This window comes from Aspergillus flavus, chromosome 3 (genome assembly GCF_009017415.1).
Source record: "Aspergillus flavus chromosome 3, complete sequence".
Lineage (NCBI taxonomy): Eukaryota > Fungi > Ascomycota > Eurotiomycetes > Eurotiales > Aspergillaceae > Aspergillus > Aspergillus flavus.
The window spans coordinates 4,582,453-4,598,892 of record NC_092407.1 but is presented as its reverse complement, the minus strand read 5'-3'; the positions used below and the strand labels follow the sequence as shown (position 1 = coordinate 4,598,892).

At 49.1% G+C, this 16,440-nt stretch overlaps 5 protein-coding genes across 5 annotated transcripts; 2 read left to right on the top strand and 3 right to left on the bottom strand.

Annotated features, from left to right (window-relative positions):
- Positions 1 to 500: 500 nt before the first annotated feature.
- On the bottom strand, positions 501 to 5,147 carry F9C07_7620 (uncharacterized protein; the record flags this gene model as incomplete). The annotated part of the gene is made up of 1 exon (XM_041285567.1): positions 501 to 5,147. The coding sequence occupies one exon, from the start codon at positions 5,145 to 5,147 to the stop codon at positions 501 to 503; it is 4,647 nt and encodes a 1,548-aa protein (XP_041145300.1).
- A 3,088-nt stretch (positions 5,148 to 8,235) lies between these two features.
- On the bottom strand, positions 8,236 to 9,156 carry F9C07_7619 (uncharacterized protein; the record flags this gene model as incomplete). The annotated part of the gene is made up of 1 exon (XM_041285566.1): positions 8,236 to 9,156. The coding sequence occupies one exon, from the start codon at positions 9,154 to 9,156 to the stop codon at positions 8,236 to 8,238; it is 921 nt and encodes a 306-aa protein (XP_041145299.1).
- A 2,346-nt stretch (positions 9,157 to 11,502) lies between these two features.
- On the top strand, positions 11,503 to 13,161 carry F9C07_7618 (putative bicyclomycin resistance protein; the record flags this gene model as incomplete). The annotated part of the gene is made up of 1 exon (XM_041285577.1): positions 11,503 to 13,161. The coding sequence occupies one exon, from the start codon at positions 11,503 to 11,505 to the stop codon at positions 13,159 to 13,161; it is 1,659 nt and encodes a 552-aa protein (XP_041145298.1).
- Positions 13,162 to 13,658: 497 nt separating this feature from the next.
- F9C07_2282653 (putative malate/L-lactate dehydrogenase) lies at positions 13,659 to 14,930 on the top strand (the record flags this gene model as incomplete). The annotated part of the gene is made up of 1 exon (XM_041285576.2): positions 13,659 to 14,930. Exon 1 carries the CDS (start codon positions 13,866 to 13,868, stop codon positions 14,928 to 14,930), a length of 1,065 nt encoding a protein of 354 aa, XP_041145297.1. The 5' UTR covers positions 13,659 to 13,865.
- A 259-nt stretch (positions 14,931 to 15,189) lies between these two features.
- On the bottom strand, positions 15,190 to 15,953 carry F9C07_7616 (malate dehydrogenase; the record flags this gene model as incomplete). The annotated part of the gene is made up of 2 exons (XM_041291413.1): positions 15,190 to 15,297; positions 15,348 to 15,953. 2 exons carry the CDS (start codon positions 15,951 to 15,953, stop codon positions 15,190 to 15,192), a joined length of 714 nt encoding a protein of 237 aa, XP_041145296.1.
- Between the last annotated feature and the right edge of the window lie 487 nt (positions 15,954 to 16,440).

The following is a 16,440-nucleotide window of genomic DNA, read 5'->3' as shown; positions in this document are numbered from 1 at the left end:
ATTATTATCATGCTCATCCCTGCTCCAGGCAGTTCACTAAGTAAAAAGAAGCGTTACATCAAACCAAGAACAGGAACACGAAACACTTTCAGTCCCTCATGAAGACTATACAAAAACAGGAGGTAAAGATGCTAGACGAAGAAATCAATCATATAGGTGTTCAGACAGCCTCCAGGTATGCAAGCAGAACAAACAGTCCCTAGACAGAAGAACAATATGCACACGCGCAAAATCTTCGAAACCCGTAAACCGTCTGTGTCTCAAAGAGCACCAGAACGTAAAACAAAACAGTACAAGAAAAGGTATCATAACAATCTGTTTTTGTCTTCCTCTGACCGTTGCCGGTATGCGTAGTAAATTATCGGTAATATTCGTGACAACTGAAACCCTGTCATATCGTTTCGTAGGATATTAATGAACATAGAATAGTTGTTTCATTTCATAAATCGTGAGTTCGTCGTTATTTATCATGAGGTTTCATGAGTAGCAAGCATTGCTGTCTAAACGCTTGCTGTTCTGCGTTTCTCGCTCGGCTTCTGTGCATATGCGATCAAGAGGCGAAACCCGGTGCCTCGCTTCTGGCATTCGCGGAGTACTTTCTTATCGGACCAGATGCTGAGGCCTGCGTCACCGTTCGCCAGGACGGGTATCTCGTAGCATCTTGTGTACCACCAACGACCGACTCTGGCGACGATTTTCCGGATTGATTCGTCGTTGGAAGGGGAAGGGAACGGGTCTGAAAGGAGATCTCCGAGGGATAGGTCGGTGTCGTTGGAGGATGTTTTGCTATGGGCTTTTGCCTGGGCGCCTATCGATGAGTTGGAGGGGTGTGACAGTGCGGTTGAGGAGGTGGCTGTCACCGCTAATGTGGAAGGATTCGAGGATGATGTGGATGAGGATGAGGCTGATGATCTTACGATCACCCCTGCGACTGGAATCCGTACCATACAGCGTCGTAGGTTGTCGAACCCGTGTCGTCCCAGGAGGCGTTGTATGCTGTCGCTTGAAGGCTTGAGGCTGATACTGGAGTCTGTTAGGTAGGTCCTCTCCTTGAGATTTCTGACAGCCTTTCGGGTGCGAATTCCCATGTTCACCATGTCGAGATCGAGTAGACTCATCTCCATGTAGCCCCCAGGGCGCAGCACACGCTTGCACTCTGAGATGATATTATCTTGAACATGTTCAGAGCATGCTGCGGGAAAGCGCAAAACAGTCACTGTGAAGTATCGTTTAGGAAACGGGAACCGATCCTCAAGGCTTGCATGGTGGATAGTATGGTGATTGGATGGCGGCTGCCAGGCGTCTGGATGTTTGGATGCCGTTGGAGTCGGTGCATCGTTCAGCTTGTACACCTCCGCATTAGGATATGTCAAAGCACAGTAAAACGACCAGTCATCGTTTCCTAGCCCATCAACTACGAGGATCCGCTCTTCCTCTCCGTTTTTGATGTGATTATGAGCGGGGCTGAATAGAACCCTTCCGAAGGACAACCATCGACTAGTCATGAGTGATCCCGATCTTATGTTAGTTTGCGCGGTCGGCCCTTCCCGATCACGCTCAGCAATATCGAACAAAATTGTATTTCGCTGCCGACAGGTTTCGAAACTTGGTGAAGGATTTAAAGAAGGCGATGTGAGAAAGCTGGACTGCTGCTCAATGGACAGGGATGGAGTCGACAAATTATGTTGGTCCTCGCCATGCAGATTCTCTACACTTCCATCATGGTGGTAGCAGGCGATTATGTCACTAAACGAGGGCTGGCTAGAAAGCACAAGTGACGAGTGTAGAGTTGGGGCAATCTTAGATCGCCTCAGGTGGAAAGACCCGGTGCTTGAAGTTGGAGATGCCGGGGTGAGTGCTACAGCGGGGTTCTCAACAGCTGTGGGAAAGGCCTGGCGATCGGAGAGTCCGTTGAGTTCAGCTTGAAGAGCTCTACTTGCCATAGCGGCCAGTTCGAACTTCTCATCCGCCTCCGGATCACCTGGACAAAGAGACCTCGCAGTTTCAGGAGAGAGAACATGGTCAATGAGGTCATCATATTCTCCCCACACTTCATCTTCATTTAAAGCAGACTCAGGCTCCGGGATAACAGCCGTGACTGCTGCTAGGCTCTCGGAGCCACTTGAACTTGTTATGGTCGTTGTTGAATCCTTCCTGGGGTAGAATGTCAAGAATTGGTCCGAGGAGTAAGGTCCAGTGATAAAGTCCAAAACGCTACGGCTCATAGGGTCACCGAATGGTTGAGTGAAATCAAAGGCAAAGCTTGACGGATTCCCATGATACGTCCCTGTTTGAGCCTCCAGTGTGGGTAAGCCCGGCGGCGAGAAGTCAAATTGCTTAGTCGTTACGGGGGCTGCGATCGAAGGCGAATCGGCCATACTGAATGGCCTCGAGAAGGATTGCAAAGCTGGTCGGTGCTGCCTGTCCCTTCTCGAGACTACACGTGGAATCCGACCGACCGATGCGAGGCGTGTTGTGCGCTGCTCTTCTGGGGATTCTGCTAGATTTTGGGAGCTGGGAGGCACCTGATCCTTATTGAAGTAGACCTTCGTAGAAGCCCTGAATTCACCGTTCAACTTGGGAGGTGACGGCAGCAAAATAGATTCGCTGGGCTTCCTAACATTTAAGGCCGCTGGGATCTCCACCGGAGTATCAATATTTTCTTCCTCGGTTGGTGGTGAATCCTCAACATTCCGTATAATATTTTCCAAGGTATCAGAGTCAGCATCAACCAAAGCATAATGTGCAATAGGCCGGCGAACTGCTGCTGGCGATACCGTAGCTTGGACACGGTGGGGAGGTGGAAGTGGAGTTTCACGCTCGGCATATTTCGGATCGCGGCTTTTCTGGAAAAAGTTCCATTTGAGACCTAATCCTTTCTTGGGTGACTTATTTGACTGGCTCGTCGCTCCGTTTGTCTTCAAAGTCAAAGAACTTGGTGAACTCCTAACATCTGGGCGGGATTGCCCAGAGCCAGTTGCACAAGGTTTTGGTTTCACAGAATCGACATTCGAACTTGAGATTGGCTTCTCCAGCCTTTCAGTATTGCAAGCCTTTGACTGGTGAGTAGATGCGGGGGCTGCCCGCACATTCTTTTCTGGCTTACTTTCCTGACCGAGCTTTTCGAGCTTGCCAATGGTATCTGTCGAAGACGTCAATGTCTCGGTGGGGTAGCCGTAGTGCTTTGGGGTTGCGGCCTTCTGGGATAGGCTCGTTACAGAGCTTGTACTATAACCACTTGAGCTTTGCTCACTCTGTGTTCGAGCCAATGTCGCACCGTCAACACCTCCACCATTGATAAAGACAGGCTCGAGACGATCAAGCAAGAAGTCATCTAGTTCCATATCTGGACGGCTGTTCATGCTTCCTTTACTAGAAACAGATCTAGATGCACTTCTCACTGTGCTAGTTGATCTTGTCCTAGACCCGCTACTGGTGACGCTTGTCCTTCGACCTCGTTGTGCGTACTTGCCGTATCCTTCGTGCCCTGTTCCCGCAGACGGACCTCTTCGAGCTGTGCGACTTCCTTCAGAAGAATGTGCTTCCAATTCAGGCTTGGATGTTTTGGTGAACAGCCCAAATCTTCGACTCTTGGGTGGGCTTGTTGGTGTCTGAGGCTTCTGCCGCGCCTTCGTTTCTCTTGTTGAGGCCCGGGGGCTGTTTCTTGAAAGCTCAGGTGACAGACGGGAAGGCACTTGAGAAGAACTCCTCGAAGGTAGTGAATCCACTGAAGTTGACGCCGATTGAACGGAGCCTAGCGGAATTCGCTCAGAAGTGAATGAACTTTCCACTGATGGGCGTCTTTTGTGGCTTGTCACTATATCAGGTGACAAGTTACTTCGGACAACGGGTGATGGCTCCACCTGCAACCGATGTGTTCCCTCTCTACTTGGCCGTGCTGGTATGTGCGTAGCATTACCTTCAGTTTCCTGGGCCCCTTTTGCTTTAGTACCCTCAGGTGATCGAACGGCTTGCGAGTTCTCTTGGCTTAAGGAGGCTGACTCTGTACCAGTGTTCTCTTGTGTCTTTCTCGGAAGACAAGATTTGGCGATTGCTTTCCGAGACGAAAGGCTGCCAGAAACAGTGGACGTATCGTCTGTCAGTCCTTTCGCTGCAGAATCATGATTTCGGCTTTTAGAAGAAGAGGTTGCGCTCGGCTCTGGGACGGAACCAGGGGGCTTGTTAGTTCTCAGATGGCCTGAATGATCTTGTGAGGTTTGTTGTGCCTGCCGTAACGAGACAGGAAGTCTGGTTTGGGATGGGCTTGGTTGTCTAATACGGGGCACGGCCTTAGCCGGCTGTACAATTCCTGGGGAGTATGAAGATAAGGATGTGGGTGTGGACGTCCTACTCCACATACCCGGGGAGCCAGAGTATCTTGTTGACGGGCTACTGGCCGAGGCAAATATAGGAGTTGGAGGAGGTAAATTTTGCGTATTGATAGTAGTTCGTAGACTTGCAAGCTCCTTTGGTTCATTGTGAGGCTGCTCTTCAGGTAATCTTCCCACATTTGTATCCTGAGGTGTGTATGGCGAAACTGTTTCCTTCATCGACTCGGTTTGGCTCCGCGGGAGTGGGAAACTTCCGCCCATGACTTGGTCCAGATGGGTAGTATCTGGGATCATAACGTTTAGTTTTTCTGGCTTTATACCCTCGGTGATTGACTTGTTATTCCCAGAGTGTTGCCCAATAGTCGGTGCCTTCCTCCGAAGAACATTCCGTGGTTTACCACGGACAGGCTGTCGATGGCCACCAGCCAGTGAGTTTGGAGGAGTCTCAGTGTTCACCCGTAGCGATGGTCCTCTCTCAGTATTTAACACACTTGGAGTAGAACGAGCTACTGACGGCAACGGATGCGTAGCTGCTCGTGGAGGCAACAACGAGCGAGCATTGTGTGTAGACGGTATTCTAGAAGGCTTCGATGATGCTACAGGATGACCTGAATCGGTGTCGGATAGAGATGACCACTTGTTGGCCCCGTTCCTAATGTTTGTGGGCCTTGTAATGCGCAGCGCTGATGACAGCGAGATTGAGGAATTAGAGACTCTCGCCGATGCATTGTTACCAGGCAATGGTGCATTTCGCGACTGGGAAGCAAGGTCCTTTAATCGCGGTATTCGACCGCTCTCAGACTTGTGCGACGCCATGGTGCTACCTGAGTCCAATTTCCAGCTCCAGTCCGAAGACTAATAATCCAACCGTGGGTGAAATACAGTATGGCCATGGAATCATCCCGGATAAATAATGACCACCGCTTCTAATATAACCGCTAACGATGTAAGCGTCACACCCAGATGCGGTATGAGGGCCGAGATTTACCTACCTTCAAATCATATCATCGAGACAAAAAAAAATTGGCCAGCAATCAACAAACCCGTATCAGCATGTCTGAGCGTGTCGTATAGTAAGATGAAAATAATAAATATTAATGGCGTGGGGGAATATCTATTGGTGGGACAGAATAAGCACCAAAAGAAGAGCAAGCAAAGCAGAGCGAAGGTAACTTCGCAGAAACCTCGGTGACCTCTTCTGTATACGAGGGGAGATAGTGATGTAATAATATTCGGGATAGCGAAGTGCTTAAGGGCGGTCAATTTCTTTTTTTTTTTTTTTATTATTTTAAAGAATGACCGGACAACTTGCATGTACTCCGCCACAGCCCACTGTGGCTAACACGCAATGTGAAGTTGTTGACTGTTGGGAGCTGTGTCTGCACGCCCACGTCAGAGAAAAAAATCTTAAAACAGATGATAGAAGATAATAGTAATTTAGTAACGTTAGCACAGAGACCAGCTGTGCAAGAAGTAAAAGAAAGAGAAATGTAGGAAAGAATTTTAACGAGCCGAATTTAGATCATGGAGCGAGGAACCTTGGGATATTCTGGACTTTTCAAGTTCAAGAATGTGCCCAGCGCTAATTTGAACCATACCAAAACAGACCGGCGCAGCGGGGAGACATGGTTTCTATTCGTAGATTAAGTACCCATATAGAGACCGCAGAGAGAAATCCAGAATGGCTCTGTGCGATCGACATCGGACCCGTTGTCGAGCACAGATGTGACCGGGGAGACTATTGGTGCGAGGACGGGTAACTTTGTTTCTGTTAGCGATTGTATTAAGCCTTGGATAATTTAGAATCGCCAAGAATTGACGAGAAAGGTAACGATAGTGTAGATTCGCTTTAAAAACACGACCCCCGACAAGCGTAAAAGGAACGTGCACGAAAGTAAGTAGAGAACAGAAGTCAAGGACAGGTCCACTACTACATGGACCCAGTCAGTTTGCTCTGACTGGCAAGCATTAGGGCCTCAGCGTGTTGGATACACTGGAACATGGCAGTTGACAGGCTGGGATGGGGTTGAGTGGCGTGAGATAGCGGAAGAGTCCGTCGTATGCGCGATCGGCACTTTCGCCAAAAGCCCCTCGTTAAGCAGACGCCCAGATGGCAGATGCAGGCATCAGCAAATCTGTTGGTAATGCGATGCTGCAGTAGTCCAGAGCTCTATTTGGTCTGTGTGACGGTATGCAAGCTGTGATAGGACGGAACTCGGACAATTTCTTGCGAAGGAAGTTCTTTTCTTAGTAATGGACAGTTCCCAAGTCAGGTGGTGGTCAGTGACTTGCGATCGTCTCCCGGCGAGGCCGAACACCACTAATCGATCATCATGTATGTACGACGCTCTTATTTGCCTTGTTCAACATGACAAATTTACGATTCCTACACGAGCCTTTTCGTGCTTTAACGAGATGGCCCTCTTGCCGACCGTCTCCGCTCTATCCGGTCCTATCCAAACTGTGTTTTCAAAATCGATCATACCCGAGTACCAGAGTGCTCTATGCCTGCCACATATCGGAGTGGCCTTCGCTCTCCCGTCGCCATGCGGCCATAACCATAGATTCTACTTTCTGGTACGCCGAAAGGTCCGCCCCGAAACTTTGAACACACACACACAAATTCTCCATCGTATCTGTAGAATGACAGATAAGTTCACGGCCGAAACGGGCCAAATGGATGGGTCTCAAGAGAATTCCATAATACAACAAACAAGAACCACTCATAGACGTGAAAGGGCATCCTGGACAAAGAAGCTGAGACCCCCGCGTCAATTAGGCCGGGCCCCAAGTGAAAAGTCGCCCCGTCCTGTATGTATCCTTTGTATGTGGGGACGCTGAGCCGTGGGTCCTGATCCGCCGCTAAATGGAGAACCGGCCATGGGCGATCCTGATTGACGGAAGACAGCCTGACGGGCACGCGCGAGGCGACATGGGTTCAATCCGCCAGGCTTAGCACGGATGGGCAAAAGGCAACTACGGTGAGGGATTCGCCAGACCAAAGCAGAGGCCTCCGTGATACTTCCGGCCCCTGTGGGGACGGCGGTAAATTCGAACATGCTCTAACGGGTGTGAAAACATTGTCGCTTGTGCCGCAGCAAGTACGGGAGTCTAGACAAATGTTCCAAATGCCAATCACGGATCGGTGTAAAAAAATTAAGATGTTGGCCCGGCCTGCGTGATCGGACTGGTTGAGAGAGGAAATTCGACGTGAGCGTTCAGACAGACTAAAGAGAGTAGTTGAAGTAAAGACCAAACCCTGTACTTCTGTCCTTCTGCAATAGCGATCATTCTGCGCCCTTAGCGAGTTGTCGATCAGATCCGACCAGGAAATTAGTCGAGATGCTAATCCGAGCGAAGTGGGCGCTGGTTTGCTGCAGGAACGGAATCCGTCCTGCAAATTTCAGCTGACTCGTGTATTCCGCCACTTCCACGAGTCTGACTCCAACATGATAACGTAGGACAGCATATGGCATGCTACGGAAGAAAGGGGGAAGAAAAAAGAAAAAGAAAATATACTGATAAGCTACCGAATATTTCTGTGACGCTGATCGGTCCATGCTCCCAATTTAGTTACGTTGTCTCCTTCCTTTTTGTCGATCCTTTTACCTATTACGGGTTTCAAACCAGGCTCGCCATATTTGTTCAATAGCGCACTCACCTGTATGTACGCACTCTGCAAGTAGTACAGGTATCCCGTATTAATATCGAATATTGAGATGACTCCCACATTGCTGGTGACTGCTCAAAAAAGTAAAAAAGAAGAAAAGAAAAAGGGAGAGACGTTCCGCGTAATATGGTAAATGCATAGACTAAAACCACAGTGACGATTCCCTCAAAACGCCTATTAAATTGCACCAGATTTAGAAAAACAGGTAAAAGTGGTAATGAAACATAGATCTAATCACGCAGCAGTCCCAAATCGCTTCTTCCTAGCCTCCAAAGCAAGCTTATCCTTCTCACTCAAGCCGCTGCTGGCAGGCTTCTCATTGCTGCGTTGGTTTTGACCTTGGTTACGGTTACCCTGGCCCCGTCGCCGGTTCTGACTCTGGTTCTGAGTTTGAGTCTGAGTCTGATTCCTGTTCCTCCCACCGAAATCCCGTCTTTTGCCTCCCCGCTTGCCTTGATCATTCTCGCCGCGACCCCTCTTACGGGTCTTCTCGCTGGGAAGTGCCTGGTCCAATTTGCTAACGCCGGTTGTAGCCGGTTCCTCGGGAGCAGTACCAAACCGTTTAGCCCTCTCAAGTTTTCTCTCCGCTTCTTCGATAGCGGTCTTCGAATCTTCAGTAATGCCAAATTTCTCGGCGCGAGCCTTACGCTTCTTCAATTCCTCCTCCATGTCCGTAACGGAAAGGCCAATGGAGTAGTCCGGCGCCGGCTTCTCCTCAGCTGGAGCTGCCTCAGTCGTCTCAGCGGCCTCGGCAGGTGCTGCTTCCGTTCCCCCTTGTGCAGTGGGGGCAGCATCCCCATTGGATTCTACCGTAAGATCGTCTGTGGTAGCGGGATTGGTGTCTTGCTGCTGGTTCGGAACTTCAGTCGGGTTAGATACAGCGCCCTGGCCGCCAGCAGCGATCGCGGCGGCACCAGCCTCGGTCGATGGCTTCGCTGCGGCAGCATCTGCAGCAGGGACATCGTCATCCTCCCAGTCAATCACATCCTCTGCGTTATCGGCTTTTGCGGCCGGCGCTGCAGTCTGAGCCTTGTTGTTGTCATCCTCCTGGAGGCGGGCAACCATCTCCGCCTTCTTGCCAGTGTGAGGCAAGGAGCGAGACTTCAGAATCTCCACTAGCTCGGCATTGGTCTTCTTGCTGTAGTCGGTGGCCATTTCTAATGGAATGAACCGTCAATGGTCGATAGCGTTTGAGGAAGAGTGGCGATTCGTTGGGCGCGATAGCCACTGGTGACAGAGATGAGCGGATGGCGCGGGTCCAGCGCGTAGGATTGATAAAAAATAAATTATCCGTCAGCAGTCATGCGACCATGCGACAAGTTAGGTCGTTGATTCGGATTGGTATAGGATAATTAATGGATGGTGTAGCCAGATGGCGAGGTTAAACCGAGCTCTTGGTAGAAGCGTCGCGTTGACGCGGTAGCGGACACCTGACCTATCTGCGGCTGACTTCCCAATCGGGATATATAGTCACGTGAGATAATGTGGATTTCACCATTCGGAAAGGTTTCCTGCCTATGAGGGGAGAAAACTCATGATTACTCCCTTGGACACGGGATTTTGAAGCTGAACATCCAAATAGGTCTACTGCAGTCACACAACATTACTGAATAAAAAAAAAAAAAATGGGCTACGCAAGAACGGATTAGCTCCTGTTGATCCATGGATGGCGGTGTCACAGCTTCGAATCATGTTCATAGCTTCCAATAGCAGTTTGCCAACTGGGCAGCGGGGGGCATTGCTGTAATGATATCGATCGCAAAACGTTCAGATAGGGAATGTGAGCTTATCAGAGCATTTGACTGTTGATAGCTGAAAGAGGCGGGAAGCTGGAAAGGAAGTGATGACATGGCAAGCGAGATGTGGCTGTGGCAATTCTCGGTGCTCCGCGCCACAGCGCCACCGATATCATCATCCTCATGTGATCTATGAGCATTGTGCGATTTGACAAACACAATGGTCTATATTCGTGAGTACGAATTTGTTCCTGTGACTGTAACCTACTTAGAAAACAAGGCAGTATAATGGTGGTTCGTATCAATGTCACGACGCCTACGATAGTTAGCCTTGTCCTTGTGTGTTGACAGACTGCATCACCCTCAAGGTCCACTATGCAATTGAGGACATACTAAAAGCAAAAGTTTTAAAACTTCTGTCCCCAGTGTGCTTTTATATATTTTGCTTCCGAGGAATTGTTTCAACCAAAGGAGAATGTAGGTCACAGGCATTTGCAATCTCAAGGAACAGACGAAGTCCTCACTATCATTTTCGCTTTAATACTTTAGTTATCATATATGATCCGAAAGAGCGCTAAATCATCCCGTAGGAAATGGGTCTGCTGCGTCTATGAGGCTTAGATATTCCTTCGGTAGATTGATAACAGACGACGATAAGCAGCATTGTTTGTTGGCGCTAAAACCCCGAGTACATTCACTGAGTTTGACTGTTATAAGAGCAAATAGACCAAGATGTCACATCTTATGCTACATCGACCCAAGCCAGCTCTGGACCTATGTAGACAGTATGAGGTTCAGGACAACACTTTACCGGCTTACAAAGATCAATAGTAGGCTTTCCAAGATATAGTTAATATTTAGAACATCAGGGCAGATCATGTTTCACCCATGTTGATTTAAGGCTGGTGGTGCATTCTAGTAACATTCTCTTTCCAACATGGCGTACTAGTGCATACCTTGCATAATGTTCGTATACCTCCTGCAGCAAGGAGAGTTTGGCGATCATAACAGATGACACGTAAATCTCAAACATTTGGACACACACGAAATAAAGATCACCAGCCCTGGTCGGTGATAACCTCCAACTTAACAGGATCGAAGTTGTAGTCCAGTTTAGCCGAGCTATAACTCGGTAAGTCCCTGGAAGAGTTTCCGACCCAAAGACCCACGTGCCGATTACCCGATATCGATATTTTAATCTGACAGTCAAAGCAAGCCTTTTCGCTCCACTCTCCTTTCGGTCGTTTATATCAAGCGAGTCAAGGATGAACAGATTCGATTCGAAATGTGTGCTCGAAAGGAGATTCAAATCGAGAACCATCCCTGCCTGGAGTCTATTTACGAGCCTTGAGTTGGTACCCGCTGCATGCAAGCCAATGTAACCCCTTACACTATGGAATACTTCGAGCCCTACGGAGTGCTACGTACTTTAGAATGTGGGTCATCACGCAAAGACCGTTTCGGTTGAGCTGTGATTTTTTTTTTTTCTTTTTTCTTTTTGGCCTGTTGCGTTGCGTTGATAAGGCACTACTAGTAATACTTGAGACCCCCCACTGAAATGTAGGCAATTACTCACTCATTTCTTGTCAAAGAAGCCATCTACTCCTACCTGCGATCTGTTGCCAATCTAGAATATCCTTAAACATCCTCTAGCTTTGCTTGTCTTTTTATTTTACCTAATCTTTCTTGATACCGCTTGACAATTGCATGGCTCTTTTCCAAGATAACGTCTCTGAAATAATCATTCTTGATTTATAAGCACAAAATGACAGCCAGTGATATAGAAAATGATGCGAACGCAAAGGTCCGCCCCCCGGGCGTGTACCGAAGCAAGATCCCTTATTTCCGCATGCTCATCGATCAAGGTGCTATAACCCAGGATGTCCTCCACTTTGACTACCCCGGCTCAGGAACGGAGGAGGATCCATATGTCGTGTCCTGGATCCCAAACGACTCCCGCAATCCCCAGCTCTTCGATTTTAGCAGAAAACTGACCATCACACTGATCGTCGCGTTTTCAACAATGATTGTCGCCTTGACATCGTCGGCATACAGCGGCAGTGTTGGGAGTATTGTTACATCATTCGATGTCAGCACGGAGGTAGCGACCCTGGGACTATCACTGTTTGTCCTAGGGTTTGCAGTGGGCCCCTTACTGTGGGCGCCCATTAGTGAGGTCTTCGGACGCCAGAGACCTTTCTTTGCCAGCTTCCTAGCCATGGCTGCATTTTCAGCTGGCTGTGCTGGCGCTCAGAATATCTGGTCACTAGTGATTCTGCGCTTCTTCGCAGGCGCTTTTGGCTCTGCACCGTTGACCAATGCTGGAGGCACAATATCTGATATGTTTACAGCCCGCCAGCGCGGTCTAGCGCTCAGTTTATACGCTGCTGCACCCTTCTTGGGGCCTGCCCTCGGTCCAATCATCGGTGGGTTCCTGAGTATGAACGCTGGCTGGAGATGGGTGGAGGGCCTTCTGGCCGCTGCTGGAGGACTCGTGTGGATCATGATGGCACTCGCAGTTCCGGAGACCTATGCACCTCTTTTACTACGGGAACGCGCTGAGCGCCTGTCCCACGTCACAGGCAAGGTCTACCGTAGCAAGGTTGAGCTCGACAAAGGCAGAGTGGCGCTTAGTACCTTGCTTAGAAGGTCCCTCTCCAGGCCATTGGTCCTACTTTTTACAGAGCCCATTGTCCTCCTCTTCGCCCTTTATATCGCCATCATCTACGGTACATTATACATGTTCTTCGCCGGATTTCCCATCGTATATGAGCAGGGTCGAGGCTGGAACCCCGGAGTTGGAGGCCTAGCCTTCCTCGGAATCATGATCGGCATGATAATAGGAATCATCTTCACTCTTCCCGCCAACATGCACTTTATCAAGATCCAGGACCGGCTCGGCGGCTTCGCACCCCCAGAAGCCCGACTTCTCCAGTGCATGGTCGGGGCTATAGCCATCCCGATCAGCCAGTTCTGGTTCGCCTGGACGGACTACCCTTCCATCCACTGGATCGTGAGCATTATCGCCACAGCCCCATTCGGCTTCGGCGTCATCCTCATCTATCTCGGTGTCATGAACTACCTGATCGACTCGTACACCATCTACGCAGCGTCTGTGCTGGCTGCCAACACTATCCTCCGATCTATATTCGGCGCCGTCTTCCCCCTTATTACGGGGTACATCTATGACGGCGTCGGTATCCACTGGGGACCATCTATTCCTGCATTCTTGTCGCTGCTGTGCACCCCCGCTCCGTTTTTGTTTTACCGCTATGGTGCCGATATCCGCAAGCGGTGCAAGTTTTCCGCTGAATCGTTCCATTACATGCAAAAGTTGCAAGAGAATGCGACAGACAGGGCCAACACGGAGACGAAGCAACCAGCCGTGCAGGCGAATGAGAATTCAACTTCAGAAACGAAATAGGCAGCTGTTATGTCTGCCGATAAGAGCTGGTCTCTCAAGACTAGGTTAATAATGGTAGAGATGTATATAAAAGTTGTTTGCACATATGTATATAGAGAATGGGTACTAGAGACCATGATTTTAGACAAAAGTTTAGATTAGATCAAATGAATAGATATCATGACATGCTTCAGTTTTCTTCTGCACTATGTAGAACGCTTATAGATTCATACTATCGTGAATATTCCAATGCAAAATAAGAACCAATGCAGACTCACTGATATATATTTCAAACTTGATACAAACATTACAAGACACTCAATATATATTTTGCCAACAAGAACAAAGTATCATAACATATATATCCAAAACAGCGATATATACCATCTCCAACTAACCAGACATGTTACCTCTCCTCAAGATCAACCTCCCTCACCACTAGTATCCAATGTACCTCCAAATGATCAACTCCGAGTTCATATCCGTTCCCAGCGGATGTCCTCCGCATCTCGGACCGGACCCGCAAAAATCCCCAGCAAGAAAACGCGGGGCAGATCCGAAGCGGAACAGCCGAAGGAAAAAGCCATGACTATATAAACTCCATACACAACCACCAACTATACACAACTCAACCCTCAAAGTAAACCACCTCAATCAAACCAACAACAGTCAATCAATCAATCCAATTATACCCGAAAAGAAAAAGGCCAAATATTGATAACAAAATGGACCCTCAACAAGAAAAGAAACACATCACCGCCGAGGACGCAGAATCCTTCACCACAAAAATCCTCACAGCAAACGGCGTCCCCGCCTCAAACGCCACAATAATCAGCAAATGCCTCGTGCAAGCCGACCTCCGGGGCGTAGACACACACGGCATAAACCGGATCCCCTCATACATGGAACGGATCCGCCAGGGCGTGCTGGACGCCAAAGCCCATCCAGTCCTGAACCAGATCACGCCCGTTGTGGCACAAGTAGACGGACAGAACGGGTTCGGGTTCGTGGCGGCGCACATGGGGATGGCGCGGGCGATTGAGATGGCACGCGAGTACGGCATCGGGTTCGTGTCCGTTAAGCATTCGAATCATTTTGGTATGTCGGCGTGGATCGTGCAGCAGGCCTTGGATGCGGGGATGATGAGTCTTGTATTTACGAATTCGTCGCCTGCGTTGCCGGTTTGGGGTGGACGGGAGAAGTTAATGGGGGTCTCGCCTTTGGCGTGTGGGGCGCCGGCTGGGAAGGAGAAGCCTTTTATTTTGGATATGGCGCCTTCGATTGCGGCGCGGGGCAAGATTTATAAGGCTGCTCGGCGTGGGGAGAAGATTCCTGCGGATTGGGCGTTGGATGGCGAGGGGAGACAGACGGAGGATCCGAATCGGGCGTTGGAGGGCGTTATGTTGCCTATGGGGGGTCCGAAGGGGTCCGCGTTGGCGGTTATGATGGATGTGTTTTCGGGGGTTCTGTCGGGGTCGGCCTTTGCTGGGCATGTTACGGGCCCTTATGATCCGTCGAAGCCTGCAGATGTGGGCCATTTCTTGGTGGCTATTAAGCCGGATTTGTTTATGGGGCTGGATGACTTCAAGGAGCGTATGGATTATCTTTATCAGAGGGTGGTTGGATCGGAGAAAATGGCGGGTGTGGACCGGATTTACTATCCTGGGGAGATTGAACAGATTACGCGTGAGGAGAGAGTGAAGACGGGGATTCCTTTCGTTCAGGCTGAAATTGATTCTTTGAATAAGGAGGCGGATAAGGTTGGCGTGGAACATCTTGTCGTGTCATAGTTTGCTTCGGCTTATATTGCAAGATCTTTCATGTTTGTAGCATCATCACTGGTTATGTTTAGGATCTTTAATGAAGTCATATTTCTGGCGGGGCCATTCAAAGACTACCGCAATTGTAGCATCATAACTAAGCCAGTGGTACAAACGGCCGGCGACGAAGAGGAAACAAGGATAAACGAAGTACAGCACATAGGATAGCACAGCAAGGGTTCTTCACAACGCAGAGCCAGAGAAATATGAAACAAATGAAGCCAGTCCTTCAACCGTAGAACCAATACTCGGCCGAATATTCCACCTGGAACGTACCCTTACGCTTTTGACAGTTAGTCGGAGGCTGTCCTCCAACAGTATACAGGCGGTAAACCTCCTAAAAAAGATTAGCACCAATGTACAAATGACAAAACATACCCAACTTACCGTGACACCAGTTCCATTCACAGAGGTGAGCTTCAACCAAGGCACGTTTACAGTGTTATCATCGGGTGCTGCACTACTCGCATTCCTTTTGGTTGCCATCCAGTCACTCCCACCGGCAAGTCGCAGATCGAAAACTGGCTGACCAGCAGCATTAAACTCATGTTTTCCCACGATGAACTTTGTAGCTGGCGAGGAGAGCTGACTGCTAAGCAGGGCAAGGAATGGAAGTGTCCCAGAATCCACTGCTCTCACGACAGGGGTGAAGTTATGGAGAAGTGCTGGATTGTACGCAGCGAGGCAGGAAACATCGAGCAGCGTTGCAACGGCACCCACTGCCTGGGGCGCTGTAGTGTTGGAGTCTTCCTGGCAAGTGTAGTTTTGAGTTCCTCGGCCCACCGTGACGTATTTGAGACGGAGGTTTGGATTGGGGCCAGGGAGCAATGCATGAAGTGGAAGCTCGGTTTTGGCGACAGAGCAGTTGGAAACGTGGGCGTTGTCGAGGTAGGAGGAGATCTGGGAGAACGTGGTAGCGAGGTCGGGAAGGGAAGGTGATGCTTCGGCATGGAGTATGGCAAGAAAGACGAGGAGTACGTTGATGAACAACATATTGAATGAAGTATTGATTAATGTGAGGCAAGAAAGAAGTAACAGTCAGGATACTTGGGCTTGTGAGAAGCACCCAGGGCTGGCAGAGTCGGGAAGTTGTCTGAAACTGGAATTGCGGGAGATATACTCGTCTTATATAGAGTTCTGCATTTGGATATTCACCCTGACCAATCAACACATCCAACTCACTCAGAATTACTATTCCATAAGTCCTCTTGGATTCATTACCAAGCAATTGTGAATGAGAAGTTAACAGTTTGTGCCTTGGCGGTTCGTTTACTTTGATTGTACGGCGGTGAGAAGCTTTTCAAAAATACCATTCCATAAAGAGGCACGACTTTGATAGAACCTGTTGGATATGTACACTGCCTCCTCAAATAAACCCTCACTTGCGAATAGGTTACCAACCCAGAAATCCTTCAAGGCTAACCTGAAGATACCGCATCTACTACAGCCACTCGGCGATGATAGCAATTACTCTAGCTCT